The following is a 21,937-nucleotide window of genomic DNA, read 5'->3' as shown; positions in this document are numbered from 1 at the left end:
TCGGCCACTGTAGATTATGTTGGCAAAGGTCACGCTGCAGAGGTGATATTTAATCTGAGATATGAAAGACTTGAAGTCAGCCAGCCAAGAGCATTCTAGCTAGAAAGAAAAACTGATGTAAAATCCTAAGATGAGAAGCATATGGAACAGAAATAAGAAGCCAAGTGGGTAAGGAGAGAGTGGAAATAAAAATATAGAGGAAGCCACACATTGTAGAGCTTGGGAGGCTGAGGTAAAGAGTGTGGTTTTAATTGAAGGGTGATGAGAGGGTTTTAATCAGGAGAGTGGTGTGTTTTAAAAAGATCTCTCTAACTGCAAGGCGAGAGAATTGATTATAGGAGACAAAAATAGAAGTAACATGGCCAATTTGGGTGCTCCCACTGCAGGTCAGACCAGTAATGATGGTGATGTGGCTTTGGGTAATAGCCACAAAGATGAAAGTAGTGGATACAAGCCTCCCTTGCCTTTTTTTTTTTTTTTTTTTTTTTTTTTGAGGACTGGGCAGCAAGACTCAGTGTGAGAAGTGAGACAACGAATAACTAAGGGTAACTTAGAATTCCATGTGGTTTGCAAAGTCAGGGAACTTATGGGAGATAGGGCAGTGTCAAGGCCAGAAGCTGGGAAATTCATGTGCAATGAGCCACCTGTTCCCAGGGAGGTAGGTGCATGACTTTGTCTGGGTGAGAATGAGAGAAGAGATGAGAGGGGAGGAGAGAGAGGAAGGTGGGTAGAAACGCTGATGGAAAAGGAGAAAGAGTATGGAAACAAAGACAGCAGTTGAAATGTATTGGATATATGTGATACGGTGAACCTGCCTAGCTAATCCTCCAGGAGTGGAGATAATATCTGGAGGCGGCAAGTGTACCAATGTCAGTCTTTCCTCTGGTAAGTTTGAGGGTAGCCCAACTAAGCTCCCTGTCACACACCTGGGGTCCAGAAATTGCTGGGTTCCACAGCTGCTCGTCTCGTCCCTTTTCTACTGTCTGTCTCACCCTATTTTGTGTACTATGGCATGTGCATAATGCTTGGTTCTTTGCCTATACTCTCTGTTTCACCCTCTCATTCTTCTCCCCACCGTGGCCCTTAGAGAGCTACGAATACACACACACACGGGTGCAAGCACACATGCATACACACACACACACACACAAATATATGTATTCCCTTCAGAAAGGATCTATTTCCCAGGATAAATAAAAAGTTAAGGAACTCAGTCAAAAAGCCTAGAGGGAAATACTTAATGATCTGCAAATATAGTAGGAATGACTAATTATAAATACATGCATACAAGTTTGTCCTTCAGCTAAAAATGATGCATTATTTTTGAGGTGACAATTTTTATGCCCATGTATTTATTATTATACTTTAAGATATGTTCCCTTCCCTCATTTCCATATTACCTATAGGATGAACTCTCTGAACCTGATTTTTTTTTCTTTTTCTTTTTTCTTTTTTTTTTTTTTTTTTTTTTTGACAGAAAGACTGGACAGTGAGAGAGAGAGACAGAGAGAAAGGTCTCCCTTTTCTGTTGGTTCACCCCCCAGTGGCCACCGTGGCTGGAGCACTGCAGCCAGCGCAATGCGCTGATCCGATGACAGGAGCCAGGTGCTTCTCCTGGTCTCCCATGGGGTGCAGGGTCCAAGCACTTGGGCCATCCTCCACTGCACTCCTGGGCCACAGCAGAGAGCTGGCCTGGAAGAGGGGCAACCGGGACAGAATCCAGCGCCCTGACCGGGACTAGAACCCCGTGTGCTGGCACCACAGGTGGAGGATTAGCCTATTGAGCTGCGGCGCCAGCCTCTGAACCTGATTTTATTGAGTGAGCACTATCTCTAAAAATAGAATTTCTTGTGACATACTATTTATTTTTTGATAGCATAATGAGAATTTTAACCTTGCTTGCATTATATTGGTAATTAAAGAAATTAACCTCCTTATGAAGCACATTGTGTTATCAAAGCACAGTCTTTCTTGTGGGGTATTGTACAAACAACTCATTTCTTGGGCTTTACATACCTTTTCTTTTCAAAAAGATGAATTATATGATTCATATAAAATATAGTTTGCTTTTTAGATTTTAAAATTATATTCAAGGGAGATAAGTGTAGTAATACAAAGCATAAAGCTTTTTTTTTTTTTTTTTTTTTTTGACAGGCAGAGTTAGACAGTGAGAGAGACAGAGAGAAAGGTCTTTCCATTGGTTCACCCCCCAAATGGCCGCTACGGCCGGTGCGCCGATCCGAAGCCAGGAGCCAGGTGCTTCCTCCTGGTCTCCCATGCAGGCACAGGGCCCAAGCACTTGGGCCATCCTCCACTGCCTTCCCAGGCCACAGCAGAAAGCTAGACTGGAAGAAGAGCAATGGGGACAGATCAGCGCCCCAACCGGGACTAGAACCCAGAGTACCGGCACCGCAGGCGGAGGATTAGCCTAGTGAGCCATGGGCCGGCCCAAAGCATAAAGCTTTGAGTAGGGCTGTTCTGATGGGATATGCTTGCCCTGTTCCTTATAGCTGCTGTAGGCCTCCATTTAATTGGCTTTAGGTGAGGATACCTCTGTTGCAGGCAGTGCAGAGGGCTAGGGATGTAAAGTACAGCATTTTAACCTGATGCTTTGTTATGTTTTAATACACGGCATTCAGTAAAATGGTGACAGAAGAAAGAAAACTTTAGCTTCTTTCAATATCCTCTTCTTTGAAAGACAAAAAGATGATTAGAGCACAATAACTATTATTTAGCAAATCCCTGTGATTGCGTAGCAGATCCCTAGACATCTTTAAATCCATTCAGTGTCTATGTACAAGTCCATCAAGTGGCAGGACTGAAGGAATTCAGGAGATGGCACTCCCTTTCTGCCTCCATCAAGGATTAGGGATGCGTTTATTGCAAACCATTGTGCAGCGTGGTGAATCATCTGGGACTTTACTCCACTTGCAAGCTAATAAGGTGGCCTGCTAATGGACACCCACAGAAGACCCCTGAGTCAGGGACAAGGGCTTTGTTACTCACGGTAAAAAAAGCAGTGATTAGAGCTCCATGCTGGTCTGTGTCCACCTTCAATGCCCTCTAGTCCTATGAGGGAAGACACAGGACCCTTGATGGACATGCACACGAGTCATCTCAAGGTGGCTCATTGCTTGCAACTCTGAGAAATGGCCCAAGTAAAAAATAGTGAGAGCCTTAAACTCTTGGCACCCACGGCCAAGAACATGCAGGGCACTCAGAGTCCTGTGATGACCTTCTCCACACCTGAATAAACCTTCACTCATTTGGCCTCATAACCTGAGATGATGATGACCATAGATTTTTTCAGGGCCCTCAAATATGCATTTAATTGTTAAATAAATGGCTATATATATATATATAGTTTAATTATAACACTCTACCTGTATTTGATTAATATTTATCATTACTTGATAGAATTCCATAGGATTCAGAATAATTTGTTTTGAGACAATGTGGCTTTCTAAGGTGGAAAAATGTAGGAAAACAATAAAAGATAATTCCAAGTTATTTTTGAGCAACCAAGTAAAAGAAGGTGCCAGTTAATTTAGTGGGGCAAACCATAGGAATATGGGTTTGAAGGGTGAGAAGTCAAATGTTTGGTCTTCAATGGGTACATTTTGCACATGCACATTTGCTTGTTTGACCTCCAAGTGGAGAAGGGGGCACAGGAAGGGAGGATTAGCCTCACAAGGAGGCTACTCAGAAGTCAAGCGAGGAAAGTGTTCAAGTGGGGAGGAACTGGCAACCTTGTCACATACAGCTGCAAGGTCAGGCAGGGTGTCCATGGACCTGTTCCCAGGATGTAGTGATATGCTGATGACTGGCCATCTTTACAGGAGCTCTGGGGGCTGGGATGGGGCAAGGAGACCCTGAGTGATTGGATTCGAGAGAGAGTAAGAAAAAAATGAGAGACAGAAGACAGAGGCAACTCTGGGGCAGTCTTGGTGAGAAATGGCACTGTGGCCAGAGGAGAATCTCTCTCAAAGGACAGCTTCTGTTTCCCCTTTCCAAGATGATGGCTCAAGTAGTTGGGTTCTTGCCACCCACGTGGGAGACTTTAATTGAATTCCCAGCTTCAGGCTTCAGCCCTGGAGAAGCCTTGCACATTGCAGACATCCGAGGGTGAACCAATGGATGGAGCTGTCTCTCTCTGTCTCTCTGCTTCACAAATAAACAAATAAAAAATGTAAAACACCTGGGAGCCATAGCAGCATGTTTGCGTAGTGATGACACAGTGAAGAGGGAGACGTTGATGACACAGTAAAGACTAGACACACTTAGGGGAGGAGACAGACCTGTAACAATGAATGACTGTGCACAGCAGTCAGTGCCAAGAGCAAGGCAAACAGATGAGGACCAGGAACACCTACTTGAACACCTTTATGGTGCTCATTCCATTTATCCCATTCTTAGAGATAAACAGGGTTTGTAAAACCAGGTCTGTGGATTTTGTAATATCAGAAGGCCTTATGAAAGATAGCATCACAATGAGAGTGATATTTTCTAACAAATGCAAACAGTGGGGGGTCCAGCATAGTGGTGCAGTGGGTTAAGCCTTGGCTTGGCTTGCAATACCAGCATGCCATATCCAAGCACCATCCTGGCTGCTGTGCTTCTAATCCAACGCCCTGCTAACAGCTGGGAAAGCAGCTGAAGATGGCTCAAGGGCTTGGGTTCCTGCAACCCACGTGAGTGACCCAGATGGGGTTCCAGGCACCTGGGTTGGGTCTGGCCTAGTCCCAGCTGTTTTGGCCATTTGGACAGTGAACCAGTGGATGGAAGATTTCTCTGTCTCCCTGTGTCTCTCTTTGTCTTTCTCTCCCCTCCACTCTCTCTCTCTCCCTGTCTCTTTCTCTCTCACTTTTTCAAATAAAAATATAAATCTTAAAAACAATAAGAAAAGAGTTTCTTAAAATTTTTCTGGAAAATGTCTGCTGAATCATCAGTGAAATGTCAGGCCATTTCTCCTCTTTTTTTTTTTTTTTTGGATCTTCCAAATATTAATTTTTAAAAAATTGCAAAACAAGAACTCATTTTCACCAGAAAATGATCATTTTAATTCCTTACTTTTAAATGTTTATTTATTTGAGAGATTATATATAGAGAGGGCTAGACAGAGATCTCTGCTAATCTCTACTCCCCAAATACCAGTGAAATCAGGCTGAAGCCAGGAGCAAGGAATGGGAAATTCCCGTGTGGGTGACACAGATCCAACTGCTTGAGCCATAACCTGCTGCCTCCCAGGGTCTGCAGTGGCAGCAGGTTGGAAATGGGAGCTAGAGCCAAGAGGTGAAGGAGGGTGCTCCGGAGTGCTGCAAGGACATCTCAACCATGGGGCTTGAATGCCCACCCCAAGCGTGAGAAAGCAGTTGGATTTTTTTCTCTTTTATTTCTCCTCACGATAATGGGAGCAGCCGGAGGCAGAATGGAGGAAAGCAGGGACAGAAGACGAAGGACAAGAACCTCACCTCCCGGTTTTTCTCTCTGCACCTGCAAGCAAAAGGTTCTTGTAGACCTAAGGTTTTCTGTTTATTGTGCCAAAACGGCCTTTATAGATGGTAACAAGCTATTCTATTTTTCTTAGACTTATCAGTTTGCTCCCAGCTGACCTAAATTCAAAATTTTCCAATGTGTCAAATTAAGGTGACTTCTCACAGGGTTTTTTTTTTCCTCTCTCTCCCTGCCAACCTGAGATCCAGGCTCCTAGAATATAATATCTGGCTTGGGATCTTAATATGGCTTATGCAAATGCCATGAACTCTGCCTCCAAAATCGAAGGTCTGAAGCAGGAAGGAGAAGAAGGGAGGGAGAGGAGGTAACACAGTGTTGACTAAGTGATTCCTACTGAGTGTGGCAGGACATGGCAAACGCAAGGATTCAAAGAAAAACGGGGGAAAAATTTTTTTAAAGATGTATTTTTTGAAAGGCAAAGTTACTGAGAGGCAGAGGTAGAGAGAAAAAGGGTTTACTCCTCAGATGGCCGCTATGGCCAGAGCTGCACCGATCCGAAGCCAGGAGCCAGGTGCTTCTTCCGGGTCTCCCATGTGGGTACAAGGGCCCAAGGACCTGGGCCATCCTCCACTGCACTCCCTGGCCACAGCAGAGAGCTGTATCGGAAGTGGAGCAGCCAGAACTTGAACTAGCACCCATATGGGATGCTGGCACTGCCAGCAGTGACTTTACCTGCTAGGCCACAGTGCCCCCCCCCCCCGGAAAAAAGAGGCAAATATTAAAAGGAATTATTTCAGCAAGCACATATTTTGTATCAGTTTTGTTCGTTATAAATGGAAACAGAAAGGTACTTCAAAAAGCTCATGAGAAACTAGACTTAAAAGGTAGATTTATGGGGCTAGCTCTGTGGCACAGTAGGTTAATCCTTGGCCTACGGCACCAGCATCCCATGTGGGCACTGGTTCTAGTCCCAGCTGCTCCTCTTCCCATCCAGCTCTCTGCTATGGCCTGGGAAAGCACTGGAAGATGGCCCAAGTCCTTGGGCCCCTGCACCTATGTGGGAGACCTGGAAAAAGCTCCTGGCTCCTGGCTTCGGATCGGCACAGCTTCAGCCATTGCGGCCATTTGGGGAGAGAACCAGCAGACGGAGGACCTTACTGTCTCTCCCTCTCACTGTCTGTAACTCTACCTCACAAATAAATAAATAATTTTTTTTAAAAAAAGGTAGATTTATTTTAGTGCCAAACATATTTTATCCATGCATAGTATTTACTTCATAATACACAATTTCCATAAAATTGTTGAAGCTCCTCCTTAGAAATGTGAGTTGAACTGGGCAGTAGGCACCCTTGCTTCCTGGGGTTGATCAGGTGAGATTTATTTAAGATAGTGCTTTCTCTTCTAGCAGAAGGAATCCATGTTGTGGTTGTGGCAGGTTCTTTGTTCAGTCTTTATTTTTATGTCCTATATTAACAAATTGGAAACTCTTATCATTTATTACATGAACACTGGTAGGAAAAATGCAAGTGAAACAGCAGTTAGTATCTTAAGAACTATTACAGTTTTTCAGATGGCATTGATTTTGCTGACTTTTCCTTGAGCTATTATTAAGCCATGGGCTTCTTGGAATTTGGAATTCAGTGAAATCACCCTTTTCTAAAACACATGTGTTAATACCCATTTTCATTTACAAAAGTTAAAAATTACAGAACATGTGTTGATTGAAAAACTGTTATTACCTCGTATGCAATTTCAAAGTGATAAAATGAAATACAAATAGGATTTTGTCAGGATGTGTCATGGAATTTGGTCAAAATTAGTTCGCTTTAGAAAATCAAATGAGGGGGCTGGCGCCACGGCTCAACAGGCTAATCCTCCGCCTAGCTGCACCGGCACCCCGGATTCTAGTCTCGGTCAGGGCGCCGGATTCTGTCCCGGTTGCCCCTCTTCCAGGCCAGCTCTCTGCTATGGCCCAGGAGTGCAGTGGAGGATGGCCCAAGTGCTTGGGCCCTGCACCCCATGGGAGACCAGTATAAGCACCTGGCTCCTGCCTTCGGGTCAAGTGCGGTGCGCCAGCGCAGCGGCCATTGGAGGGTGAACCAACGGTAAAGGGAGACCTTTCTCTCTGTCTCTCTCTCTCACTGTCCATTCTGCCCGTCAATAAATAAATAAATAAATAAATAAAAAATTAAATGAGGGGCCAGCTCTGTGGCATAGCAGGTAAAACCATCACCTGCAGTGCGGGCATTCCATATGGCTGCTCCACTTCTGATCCAGCTCCCTGATAATGCATCTGGGAGAGCAGCAGAAGATGGCCCAAGTACTCGGGCCACTGCACCCATATGGGACACCTGGATGAAGTTCCTGGCTTCAACCTGGCCCAGCCCTGGCCTTTGCAGACAATTGAGGAGTATACCAGTGGATGGATGATATTCTCTCTCTCTCTCTCTCTCTCTCTCTCATTCTCTGCCTTTTTTTCTCCCTCTCTGCAACTCTGCCTTTTAAATAAATAAGTAAATCTTTTTTAGAAAAAGAGAGTTAAGTGAAAGTTAAACTGGAAAATGGCCAAGGATGGACTGAAGGAACAAAACCAATGACTTTATTTTGAAAGACTGTGTGTGTGTGTGTGTGTGTTATAGTTTTCATTATTAAAAGAATTCTTAAAGACATAATAATAAGGGGAGAGGTGAGGTGCAAGTCAAGTGCATGGCAGAGAACCATCTGAATATATACCCATCACCTCCCACTGCCCCAAAGAAACGGCAGCCCTTCCTACTCATATATGCTTCATTCTGGCTAGTGCTGGTCATGTACCCACCAAGTAAGAAACCTAAGAATCTTTCCTCACTCTAAGCTGTCACCCATTTTCATCTGTCCTATTTTGGTGCCACTATCACATACTTCTCGGTATATTAGGTGATTGTTTTGATAAATGCCCTCTCATTCTCCTTTTTCTAAAATTTTCTAGTAACATTACTCCTCTGGGTTAATTGTAAATCTACCTCTTAAGGTCTCATGAAAGTCCTTAGGAATATGTTATTGGAGCTACATTGCATATACATGTTAGCTGAGAAAAATTATCACTATAATATTGACATTAATCCAACTAGGAATTGTATGAGTTCCTTTAAAACTTAAATTTTCAGTGTTTTGTTTGTTTTAAATTTCATTTGAGAGAGAGAGAGGGAGAGAGGGAAAGAGGGAGAGGGAGAGAGAGAGAGAGAGAGAGTGTTCATATCCACTGATTCACTCCCCAAATGCCTGAAGTGGCCAGAACTGGAAAGGGTTAAAGCCAGGAAGCCCAGAAACTAAATCTGGGTCTCTCACATGAGTGGTAGGAACTCAAGTACTTGAGACATTACTGCTACCTCCCGGGCTCTGCATTAGCAGGGGCTGGATTCAGGAGCTGGAGACAGACAGTGAACTCAGGCACTTCAATGTAGAATATGAGTGTCTTAACCAATGTTTTAACAACTAGGCCAACCATCTGCCCCATAAAAATCGAATCTTTTTAACAGCCTGTGGTTTAGTTTTATAGTTCTCTTCCTGAAAGTTCAAAGTATCTGTCATATGGTTTTATATACCAAAAGAGAAAATACATATACTATTACATATTTAGTATCTGTATAGCACACTAACCACATATATAATATACTACTAGCTACAATACATATCATATACCCACTCTTTATATTTTTTCATTGCTATCATGTAGGTATTCATTCTGTTACATTTTAGAATGTGGGATGCCTTGTGCATGTTGTTTTTATGTTAGTCACTTTACTAAACTTGTTTTGTGATTTTTAAAAGAGAAAGGATTATTTTAGATTTTTTTAGTAAAAAGTGTAGATCACCCATGAGCAATGGAATCCATGTTGCTTCCTGCAGATGTACCTCATCTGTGCCCTTACTTAGCTAAGGAGGACATGCAGAGTGGTGCCAGCGGCAGAGGGAGAGAGAGCATCCTTGTGTTTTCCTGGCTCTAATGGAAGTGCTTTCCGTGTTTCCTTAGAAAGTTAGATGTTCATGATAGATTTCTGGTGGACATGTTCCAGCACACAGAGGAATTTCTTCTTCTTCCGTGTTTTTGCACAGCTATAATTCTCTCCAGGTCCCAATTTCACCCATGAAAATAGGCAAACTCTGGCCAGCGCCACAGCTCACTAGGCTAATCCTCTGCCTGAGGCACCAGCACACCAGGTTCTAGTCCCAGTTGGGGCACCGGATTCTGTCCCAGTTGCCCCTCTTCCAGGCCAGCTCTCTGCTGTGGCCAGGGAGTACAGTGGAGGATGGCCCAAGTGCTTGGGCCCTGCACCCCATGGGAGACCAGTATAAGCACCTGGCTCCTGCCTTCGGGTCAGTGTGGTGCGCCGGCCGTGGCGGCCATTGGAGGGTGAACCAACGGCAAAAGGGAGACCTTTCTCTCTGTCTGTCTCTCTCACTGTCCACTCTGCCTCTCAAAAAAAAAAAAAAAAAAAAAGGCAAACTCACTCCATGCCTTTCCCATGGCTGATCCATGTGGTCTCTGCTGGCAAACGCTTCCAACATTTAAGACTCCTGTTTGGTGTGTTTTTGTTTGTTTGCTTGCTTTTTTTTTTTTTTTTCAGGAAGTTATCCTTAACACACACTTCCCCTGTCCACACTTTGTGACTGTTTTGGATGCATCTGATTTTGTGTTAAACTGCAAAGTTCTAGTACTGAGGTCCTTAACTATTCATGTCTGTGTCCCAAATGCCCGAGCCCTTGACCTGTATGCAGTACAAGCTCAGTTAAAGTTATTTTAATAACTGAATGAATGGGAGGATCATTGAAAAGTTTTCAATGGTTCAATACAAGTTGATGATTCTTAAATTTTTTCTTAGTGCTTTCCATTGCTTTGTGTTGGGATATAGGCCTCCAAAAATAAACCAGCTATTGAAACAAAGAAAAAATATAGACAAATGTCACATTTACTGGGTTATATCATGGGGGTAAGACTACCTTTTTTGTTGGTTATCAGAGCTTAGGAGAAAAGAAATTATTCTAGCAATTTTATTTTAACCTCTAATAATCTTATTATTGAATTTTCATTTTATTTTTAATTATATGTAACTTTATCACCTAACTTCTTTGTCTGTCCAGGGCATAACTATCCGACCATTAGTGGAATTTCTTGATGTTAAGAGGTCCAATAAGAAACAGCAAGCTGTCAGTGAAGAAATCCATTGTCGGGTAGGTGCTGACAGAGTGTAAACAATTTAACCTATAAATCATGAAAACATCTGAATGAGTGACACAGCTTGACATCAGGGATTAATTTCCTAAAGAAGAGAGAAATGGCAGAGGGTGGGAGGGAGGGAGACCTGGGAGAGACCTGTGTCCTGGGACCACGGAATCAATGAAGTCCTGTGCAGCTCCTCTATGTCAGCTTGCTAAACTTCATGGCAAGAGCGACAGAATCATCTCTTTTTTACTTTCTTACAACTTGAAAAGATTTCTTCTGGAAAACAAGTACCATTTTTCATACTCTCCAAAACTATGAGCTAACTCTTAGGATGAGCAAAATAGTCTAACGGTTGCCTACTAGTGATACAACAAAAATCTCAATCTGGTGGAAGAAAAAATGTTTTAATACTTTCAATACAATGCACAAAGGAAAAATTATCAGGGTCTTCGGAGTTTAGAATGATGCATGTAGAAGTGGAAATGACTGATTACAGGTAAAAATGAATCACTTGGCATGCTTTTTCTGTTTTAGTTTTTTGATCACGTGAAGACTGGGATTGAAGATGTCTGCGGACATTGGGGTCACAATTTCTGGCGAGACAAGTAAGAATGCCATGGGCTGTTGTGTTCTGGACCTCCGGGAAGCAGGAAACAATGCCTTGTGTTATCTGTCAGAGCTGCAAATCTTGCCTATGTTGTCCTACCATGTCCTTTAAGATGAAGTTCAGCTATGTCAGAGACATGGAATAGTAGTCTAGACAAGGTAGAAATGTATTGCTCTCGTGTTAGCCAGAGATATGCAAGTTAGATTTGATTGATGAGTTCTACCCCAGACCCCTCATGGGCCCAGGACCCTTCTGTCCCCTAAGAGTGGCCTCCATCACCACGCTGGCCTCTTAGAACAAAATGGTTCCTCCAATAGCAGCCATTTTGGGCTGCACGAAGGAAGAAAGATAATAGAGAGGAAGGCTATGGAGGCTTCCTCCTTACCAGTGCTATAAGAAGCTGCCACAGTTTCTCCTCTTATCTCACAGGAGCTAGGACTCCATCCTATGGCCATTTCCCCCTGCAAAGGCGGCTGCAGAATGCAGTCTATCTGGTTAAGAACTGGGTGATACTGTAATGCAATGCCTAAGCAGGCTACTTTTAGAACAAAGAGTTTTATTTAATTTGCAGTTTCAGGAGCTGGCAGGACCATTGGTTTGGTCTCTGGTGAGGGCTTCATGACATATGGGATCACATGGCAAGAAACAGGAAACGCTCATGTGTGTCCGCTGATCTCTCTCTATTCTCATAAAGCCACCAAAATTCAGTTACAGGCTTATCACCATCATTACTTTTTCTTTTTAAAGATTTTTTAAAAAATTTATTCGAAAGGCAGAGTTAAAGAGACAGAGAGGGAGAAAAAGCAAGTGAGATTTTCCATCTGTTGTTTCACTTCCCAAATGATCACAACTGCCAGGGCTGGGCCAGGCTGTAGCCAGGAGCCAGGAGCTTCATCCGAGTCTCCCACCTGGTTGCAGGGGCCCAAGGATTTGGCCCGTTCTTTTCTGCTTTCCCAGGCACATTGCAGGGAGCTGGATGAGAAGTGGAGCAGCCAGGACTTGAACCAATGCCCCTATGGGATGGTGACATTGTAGGTGACATCTTAACCCATTATGCCACAAAGCTGGCCCCATCCCCATGATTTTTTCTAATCCTGATCACCCCCCTGCAAAGCTCTACCTCTGAACACCATGGTTGGATTATGTTTCCCTGCTTTTTTAAAAAAATATTTATTCTGGGGCTGGCACCGTGGCTCACTTGGCTAATCCTCTGCCTGCGGTGCTGGCATCCCATATGGGCGCCAGGTTCTAGTCCCAGTTGCTCCTCTTCCAGTCCAGCTCTCTGCTGTGGCCCGGGAGAGTGGTGGAGGATGGCCCAGGTGCTTGGGCCCCTGCACCCACATGGGAGACCAGGAAGAAGCACCTGGCTCCTGGCTTCAGATAGGCGCAGTGCCGGCTGTAGCAGCCATTTGGGGAGTGAACCAACGGAAGGAAGACCTTTGTCTCTCTCTCTCTCACTAACTCTACCTGTCAAATAAAAAAAAATATTCTTATTTATTTGAAATGCAAAGAGAGAGAGAGAGAGATCTTTCATCTATTGGTTCACTCCCCAAATGCCCACAACTCTTGAGGCTGGGCTAGGCCAGTCCCACAGCCAGAGACTCTATCCAGCTTTCCTACAGATTAGCAGGGATCCAAGTGTCAGAGCCAGCGTCTGTTGCTTCCCAGGGTGTGCATTAGTAGGAAGCTGGATTGGAGATGGAGGCAGAACCTGTACTCAGGCATTCCAGTATGGAACGTGTGTGTTCCAAGTGGCAGCTTAACCTGCTGTGCCATGACACCTGGCCATACCTACCCTCTTCATACCTGACAGTGGGGATTAAATTTCAGCTCATGACCCCTTGGGGCACTCACTCAAATCATACCCAAACCATAGCACTGGCAGTTCTATTACTATACATTCTGTCACCCTTGGTGAGGGGCTTTATCAAAGTCACGAGAGTATATACTCACAGAAATAGCGAGTAGCCAGCGCCGTGGCTCTATAGGCTAATCCTCCACCTGCGGCACTGGCACCCTGGGTTCTAGTCCCGGTCGGGGTGCCGGATTCTGTCCTGGTTGCTCCTCTTTCAGTCCAGCTCTCTGCTCTGGCCTGGGAAGGCAGTGGAGGATGGCCCAGGTCCTTGGGCCCTGCACTCGCATGGGAGACCAGGAGAAGCACCTGGCTCCTGCCATTGGATCAGTGCAGTGCGCCGGCCGCAGCAGCCGTTCAGGGGTGAACCAACAGAAAAAGGAAGACCTTTCTCTCTGTCTCTCTCTCTCACTGTCCACTCTGCCTGTCAAAAAATAAATAAATACAAAAATAGAAAAAAAGAAAGAACGAGTGTGTATCTTAAAGGCTGCAGCTATCAGAAAAATGACATACATTTATATAGACACACACACACACACACACACACGCACACACAGTTGACCTGTTTGTGAAAGGCTCTGTGGTGGATAAGTAGGGTTCAGTGTGTATCCCCAAGGATCTTATGTTTGAAGTAGAAAAGGGAGATGAAGCAGGCAGAATTAGCAGGCTGATTAAATATAAACCGAGAAACAGAGTTCCGAAATGAAGAAGTTTGGATTAATTCTGACAGCAGGGTTCAGAACACGGGGGTCAGGAGCCAGCTGCACCAGTTAGGGGATTCATCCTGTGTTTTGCTTCCCACTGCGGTCAGCGCCATCTGTGATGGCTGCTGGAACTGGCCATGTTTGGGAGGTTTTATAGCATGGAACTGACAAGTAGCCCTTTCCTCATGCAACAATTTGTTAAACATTTACCAGCATATCATTTGCAAGGCAAGACTTTTGAAGAAGGTGGCATTTGAACTGTTCCCTGAAGACAGAAGAACACATTCTAAATTATAGTTGGAGAATCCCTTTGGCTTTTTCTTTCCTAACTTGCTAACAGATTTCTTCTTCCATTGATAATTTACCTAAAAGTTATGTGGGTTAACATAATATATTTTGCTCACGTACACTGACATGTGAAATAAGAAGTATAAAAATAAGAAATACAGGGGCCAGCGCTGTGGCATAGATACTTCACTTCCAATCCAGCTCCTTGCTAGTGCACCTGGGAAACAGTGGAAGATGGCCCAAGTACTTGGGCCCGTGCACCCATGTAGGAGATCTGAATGAAACTTCTGGCTGCTGGTTTCAGTCTGGCCCAGCCCAAGCCATTGTAGCCATTTGGGGGAGTGAACCAGCAGACGGAAGATCTCTCTCTCTCTCTCTCTCTCCCCGTTTCCTTCTCTGTAACTCTGCCTTTCAATAAATAAATAAATAAATCTTTAAAAAAAGAAATTTAGGTCGGCGCTGCGGCTCAATAGACTAATCCTCCGCCTGCAGCGTCGGCACCCCAGGTTCTAGTCCCAGTTGGGGCGCCAGATTCTGTCCCGGTTGCCCTTCTTCCAGTCCAGCTCTCTGCTCTGGCCCGGGAGTGCAGTGGAGGATGGCCCAAGTGCTTGGGCCCTGCACCCCATGGGAGACCAGGAGAAGCACCTGGCTCCTGGCTTCGGATCAGCGTCGTGCGCCGGCCGCAGCAGCCATTGGAGGGGTGAACCAACGATCAACGATAAAGGAAGACCTTTCTCTCTGTCTCTCTCTCTCACTGTCCACTCTACCTGTCCAAAAAAAAAAAAAAAAAAGAAATATAAATCATAGGCTCTGGCCTCAAATTTTGCAGCATAACAGAAGCAACAGTCACAGAGCAGACAGGTGTGTGTATGCATTATATGTGTGTTTTCTCAGAGAGATCATTAAGTAGCACAATGAATTGCCAAGGATTGAAGTGAGAAAACAACCTTCACGTGTTTCATAATACTGTTTTGTAGTAGACTTGTAAGTAGACTTTGTAAGTAGACTTAGTCTTACTTAATGATTGAAGGAGGAATATGTTAGATGTAGGCAGAGGGAGCACAGTTGGCCTCAGGGGAGCATTGGTAGTAACATTAAGCAAACCAAAATTTCCCATATAAAAATGTATTTTTGAAAAATGTCCATTTCTCTTGGAGGCAGGAGGTAGACCAGAAAACCCTATGCACCTGCCTTAAGACTTGCTGCTCTATGCTGGTTCACATTCTGAGGCCTTTCTGCACAGGTGGGGCCTGGTCTGTGCCAAGCCAGTGAAATTCAGTTTATTCCCCTTTCTCCACAGTTTTGTAGCCAGATGTATTTATTTATTTACTTATTTAATTATTTATTTTATTTATTTATTTTTGACAGGCAGAGTGGACAGTGAGAGAGAGACAGAGAGAAAGGTCTTCCTTTTGCCGAAGGTTCACCCTCCAATGGCCGCCGTGGCTGGCGCGCTGCGGCCGGCGCACTGCGCTGATCTGATGGCAGGAGCCAGGTACTTATCCTGGTCTCCCATGGGGTGCAGGGCCCAAGTACTTGGGCCATCCTCCACTGCACTCCCGGGCCACAGCAGAGAGCTGGCCTGGAAGAGGGGCAACCGGGACAGAATCCGGCGCCCCGACCGGGACTAGAACCCAGTGTGCCAGCGCTGCAAGTTGAAGGATTAGCCTATTGAGCCGCGGCGCCGGCCAACCAGATGTATTTTCTACTTCCCTTCTCCCTTTCAACCCAAGCACATTTCACCTTCTCTGCAGCATCCTGTCCATGCTTTCCTAACATGAAAGGCCTTACCCAAATTTGATTGTTCCCTTTCAGAAGTGAAAGGTGGGTGCCATGCTTCTACCGCTCCTCTGTCTGCCTGGCAAGGGCAAAAGCAGACATGCATAGGTGCAGGAATCAGGTCAGCAGGGCCTGGGGCAGTACTGGGAGGGGCAGAGGTGGACACTGTGATCATGTGGGCTTGGGCTGGGACCGAGGTGAAGGAATGTCCCAGAAAGTCTGGCTCATCCTGTCTTCCAGGCAGAGACACAGCCTCTGGTGCCAATCAGTCTATTCCAGGCAGACTCAAGGCAGCAGGGCAGTGGACTGTTAGTGCCAAACGTGGCACAGCCCACTTTAGGTTGTGCCTGAAGACTGCATTGTTCCACAGCTAACAGTTTTCTCTGCAATGCCGTATGTTTCACTGATTCATTTTTTTCTTTTATTTTTCAATTCATTTCATAAGCATTTACAGATCCATACATATGTCTTCTAAGAAAATTCCAAATAATTTCCTGGATTGTCACATGCACTTTGCATCACAGGTAGAGCAGGAAATTCAGTATGGAGGGATGTTGTGCTGAAATTGGCCATTTCAAAAACTACTTCTGCTCAGATAAGATGTACTGTGTGTACATGACTGTTGACTTAACTGCAAATGGCATACAAAAGAAACGATGGTTTTAGGCATGTCAGGCACCCCTTTCTTCCAGAGGCCTTATCTGTGGGTTTCCAGCAGTCCTGCCAGAGCCATCTCAAGAGGCCTTGGGTCATTTGAGAATGGAATGAAAGGCTACTACTGTTGAGACATCTCTCAGACTTGGCAAAAGAAGTGTACTGATGGTGAAAGAGAGCGCCTCTGTGTAGTTTGGCAGAGAAATGAAAGGTGTAGAAACAAAGCAAAGAAAGAAAACACATAATCCCTACATGAAATAGATTACCTGACATTATCCTTAATGTTTGTTCTTCCTCTTGTTTATCTCTAGTGAAAAGCTAAAATAATAATCATGATAAAAGACTTTCAGAAAGATGTAGTGTGGCTGTCAAGAGTGTGGGCTCAATGGGTGTAACATGAAATTCAAAAAACAGAAGTAGAAAACAGTGGGCCCAGTCTTTAGGGTAGCGACCAGTCAATAAGAGAGAGCATTCATGATGCCTCTTTAATTCTTCAGAGCTCATGGTATTTAGAACAAAGAACTAGCACCAGATATGTGGGTTGGCACTGATTGCTTCCATGGCACAGGTGTGCCTATAAACGCCTTGGGTGTATGGCGATCATTGTAATACAGTTATTTGCTTTTGAATAAATATTTTTCCATGGCATTTCACTTATATATATCGGCATACTAATGTTACATTAAAACATCCCAGGCCGGCGCCGCGGCTCACTAGTCTAATCCTCTGCCTTGCGGTGCCGGCACACCGGGTTCTAGTCCCGGTTGGGCGCCGGATTCTGTCCCGGTTGCCCCTCTTCCAGGCCAGCTCTCTGCTGTGGCCAGGGAGTGCAGTGGAGGATGGCCCAGGTGCTTGGGCCCTGCACCCCATGGGAGACCAGGATAAGCACCTGGCTCCTGCCATTGGATCAGCGCGGTGCGCCGGCCGCAGCGCGCCAGCCACGGCGGCCATTGGAGGGTGAACCAATAGCAAAAGGAAGACTTTTCTCTCTGTCTCTCTCTCTCACTGTCCACTCTGCCTGTCAAAAAAAAAAAAAAAAAATCCCAGAACTCAGCCACTCGGTACAGCAGTCACTTATTATTAAGGCACATGGGTCAAGAGTCTGTGAGTCAGCTGGGCTGGGCTGGGCTGGGCTGCTTGTGCCATGCAATGGATTGGTTAATCTTGGGTGGCCTATCCTGATGTAATTGGGGTGAGTTGACATTCACCTTTGTGCCTAGGACTAAGGAGTCACTCAGGCCTACACTTCTCACAATGACTGTGGAAGCACAGATGGAAGCCAATGCCTTTTACACTCAATCTTAGCCAAAAGGCCGAGAAGCGATGCCAATACATTTTAAGCCTCTGCTTCTATTATCATGTCTGCTAATGGCCATGTATCAAAGCCAGTGGCTGTACCCCTCCACCCAGACCGTGGTGGAAAGACATTGCCAATATGATGGAAGAGAGTGTAGGTATGAGGGGGAACTGGGTCCAAAACTCCATTCTACTGTGTATGCTTACGGTGTGGCAAACACTGTAAAAAAAAAATCCCTGCCCATACAGGTCTTTTACTCCCAGTTCTAGGAGACAGGGAAGAAGGTAAATGAGCTAATAATGTATCACATTAGAAAGTGATAGCCACAAAAATAGTGTAACAGATAAGCATCTGGGAAGTAAGATAGGAAGTATTATGGGAGGGGTAGGATCTTATGGGAAAGTGGCTGTCATGGAAAGATTTAAAGGAAGTGTATGAATGAGCCCTGTAGGTACCAGGTGCAAAAGCATTCCTAGTAGAAGCGAAAGTAAGAATAAAGCCCAGAGCACGGTTGGCAAGTGGACCCCAGTGAGGCTACACCTGAGAAAGAGGAGCACACTGCTAGGTGGGACAGACTTAGGCTGTGTAGGGCCCCATGGGTTATTGTACTTTCATTCAAGTGAAATGTAGAACAGTCTGTCATTTGACTGATATTTTAACAGGAACATTCTGGCTTCTGTGTTGAGAGTAAGATGTAGAAACACAATGGTGGAGCAGGGACACCAATTAAGTACTGATTTCAGGAATCCAATGAGAGATGATGATGTCTTGGTCTGGAATGATGGAATTAGAGGTGGTGAGAGATGGTTGGATTTTATATGTGTAATTGATGGTGGAACCTACAGAAATTGCTGTGGGAGTAGATATGGAATATTAGTTTATTAGGGCCACTCTATTAAAGTATTACAGATTAGGTAACTTATTCAACAGAAATACATTTTCTCACAGTTCTGGGTGCTAGAAGTCAGAGATCAAAGTGTCAGCAGAGGGGCTAGCATTGTGGTATAGTGGGTAAAGCCACCACCTGGGACACTGGCATCCCATATGGATGCCAGTTAGAGTCCTGGCTGCTCTGCTTCTGATCCAGCTCCCTTCTAATGCACCTGGGAAAGCAGTGGAAGATGGCCCAAGTGCTTGGGCCCCTGTACCCACATGGGAGATCTGGAAGAAGCTCCTAGCTCCTGGCTTCAGTCTGACCCAGCCCTAGCCACTGAGGACATTTGGGGAGTGCCCCAGTAGATGGAAGATCCCTTTCTCTCTCCCTCTCCCTCTCCCTCTCCCTCTCTCTCTCTGTACCTGTGTGTTTCAAATATAAAATAAATCTCTTTAAAAATTTAAAAAAAAAAGAGTCCATAGAGTTGATTCCTGGTAAAGCTACTGTTAGCTGTGATGTTGACTGAAGGAACAAATCAGTTCAGTTTGAATGTGTCCAGTTTGATGTGATTACTCACTACACAGCTAGAGATGCTGAGAAGGCAGCTTAATGTTTGTGACTGGGATTTGGGAGAGAGGTTGGAGCTGAAAATGTAAAATCTGAGGTTAATGGCATTCAAGTTACTTTTATAGGCTGTGAGAGTGGGCAAGATGGCCCTGGATGTGATTGGAGGTAGAAAAGACCAAGGTATGAACCAAGGAAACTCCTACATTAAAAGATCACAAAGTAGAAAAGTACCAACAAAAAAATTAAAAAAAAAAAAAAAGTGGCCCAGAAAGAGGTAAGAGGAGGGACCCCACAGGAGTGCTGTGTCTTGGATGCCAAATGAAGACAATGAATTAAGACAAAGTCAGAGTAAATGAGGATTAATGATCGGCAGTAGGGTTTATAACATGGGTTTACTGACGACCATGAGAATAGCTTTAGTGGAGATTTGGAAGCAAATGAACATTCAAGAGAGAATCAGGGAGGAATTGGAGACAGCAAGTATTCACAACACGTTGAGTAACTGTGAAGAAAGGAAGAGTAGAGAAAAGATAAAGGGAGGAATACATGTATTTTAGGCTATAATTAATGAATATATGTTATGGTTACATATAAAACTGTATATATATTTACATGAATATTTGTAAGGATATTTGTACTCATATATAAATGTATAACTATATATACACATATATATGGTGTATAGCTATTATACATACATATGAACAAATGTGCACATTGAAAAATGCACATAATTATCAAGCTAGCTAAATGCTGCTATTAAGTAAATTACTCGGAGCAATACAAAAATTTTTATATGTTTAAAAATTACCTTTTTTTCTTAGTGCAGTATTGGTTGAAAATTTAATTTTATTTACAGGTTCAAGAAGTTTGATGACAAATACCTGCGGAAGCTTTTAATTCGGGAAAATCAACCCAAGTCAAGCATTGTGTCCTTGTATAAAAAACTTGAAATAAAACATGCCATTGAGATGGCAGAGACTGGGATGATAAGTACTGTTCCCTCATTTGCATCTCTAAAGTAAGTACATGATGACAAATGAAAGTATTATGGGATAAAGCATTGATAGTTTTTTGTTTTTTGTTTTTGACAGGCAGAGTTGACAGTGAGAGAAAGAGACACAGAGAAAGGTCTTCCTTTGCCGTTGGTTCACCCTCCAATGGCCGCTGTGGCTGGTGCGCTGCGGCCGGCGCACTGCGCTGATCCAATGGTAGGAGCCAGGTACTTATCCTGGTCTCCCATGGGGTGCAGGGCCCAAGGACTTGGGCCATCCTCCACTGCACTCCCTGGCCACAGCAGAGAGCTGGCCTGGAAGAGGGGCAACCGGGACAGAATCCGGTGCCCCGACCGGGACTAGAACCTGGTGTGCCGGCGCCGCAAGGTGGAGGATTAGCCTAGTGAGCCGAGGCGCCGGCCCAATTGATAGTTTTTGAAATCAGGAATAGTATGACACTGGGCTCATGTCCTAGAGTGATGAATGAAGATCTCACAGTGGAGTAAGATTCTAGTGAAAGGTGCAAGTCCAGAAATGTACATATCACATTATATTATTTTCTTTTTAGAACTGGCAAGTCAGAAAAGACTATAATATATCAGTTGATTATGCCTTTACTATAGTTACTCTGGGAAATTTGATGCTTATTGAAAGTAAATTAAAGACTTCAGCAAACATTGTGACATGGACAATTCTAAGGTGTGTTAAATTTGCTGCTGTAAATGTGCATGTAACTGGACAGCTCTTTGCCCATAGATTACCTACAGAGTCATCGCTGAAGGCTTGGAAGGAACAGTTGTGATTATCTACAGCAATGTTTCTTAGTCCAGCCTGTTGCATTTTGGAAACACCATGGGAAAATTTCAATAATACAGAGGCCTGGGCCCCACCCTAGACCAATTAAATAAGAATGTCTGTGTTTTCAGGCCTAGGCTAAGGTATATTTAAAAATTCTTCAAATATTTCCAACATGCTGCCAGGATTGAAATAAACTGTCCTAGTCTGTCTCCCAATTTTAAAATGAGGAGGGTGTGTGTTATCCTAGAATAAAGATGCTGAATTTCACATGCGTTTGATATTCAGCTATGGCCCCTGACTCCAGCTTCCTGAAAATTCAAATCCTGGGAGGCAGCAGTGATGGCTCAAGTAATTGGGCCCATGCCACCAACATGGGAGACCTGGATTGAGTTCCCAGATTCTGACTGCTGGCTTTCACACTCCACCTATTGTGGGCATTTGGGGAGTGAATCAATGGATGCGGGTGCTTCTCTCTCTTTCTCTCTCTCCTCGAGTAAATAAGCAAAACTTAAAAATAAATTTTTGAAAATATAAAATAAGGAAATGAAGACCCAGAATGTTGAAGTGAGTTACCCAAAGTCTTTCAACAAGTCCCTAGCAGAAACATGAATACAGTAACACTCAGTGAGTGAAGGCATTTCATTTATAAGCATTCTTCCTTCTCTGTTACAAATGCAACAGACATTAACAGGTTCCCATTTTTTTCTCCTTCCACTGATGAAACTGAAGCTTATTTAAATTAATTGTCACCTAATTAAAATGTTAGCCATTTGAGAAGGTTGAAGTGAGAGAAGGGAACTCCACATTATACCCAACCATATAAACTTTGATTTTTACTAGGACTCTAAGTCCCCTATAAAACTCA

General features: G+C 44.2%; 1 protein-coding gene across 3 annotated transcripts in view; it reads left to right on the top strand.

Moving 5' to 3' along the window:
• SLC9A2 (solute carrier family 9 member A2) overlaps positions 1–21,937 on the top strand; it is a 106,238-nt gene that overhangs the window by 69,405 nt on the left and 14,896 nt on the right. For all 3 annotated transcript variants that reach the window (XM_089327448.1, XM_089327449.1, XM_008253183.5), the window contains exons 6-8: positions 10,576–10,665; positions 11,192–11,262; positions 20,139–20,300. In XM_089327448.1, the coding sequence (XP_089183574.1) occupies positions 10,576–10,665; positions 11,192–11,262; positions 20,139–20,300 (323 nt within the window). The remainder of the gene's footprint in view (positions 1–10,575; positions 10,666–11,191; positions 11,263–20,138; positions 20,301–21,937) is intronic.

This window comes from Oryctolagus cuniculus, chromosome 2 (genome assembly GCF_051225735.1).
Source record: "Oryctolagus cuniculus isolate XC-2025 breed Fujian yellow rabbit chromosome 2, ASM5122573v1, whole genome shotgun sequence".
Taxonomy (NCBI): Eukaryota; Metazoa; Chordata; class Mammalia; order Lagomorpha; family Leporidae; genus Oryctolagus; species Oryctolagus cuniculus.
The sequence above is the reverse complement of the archived record's forward strand: the minus strand, read 5'-3'. Positions and strand labels throughout refer to the sequence as shown.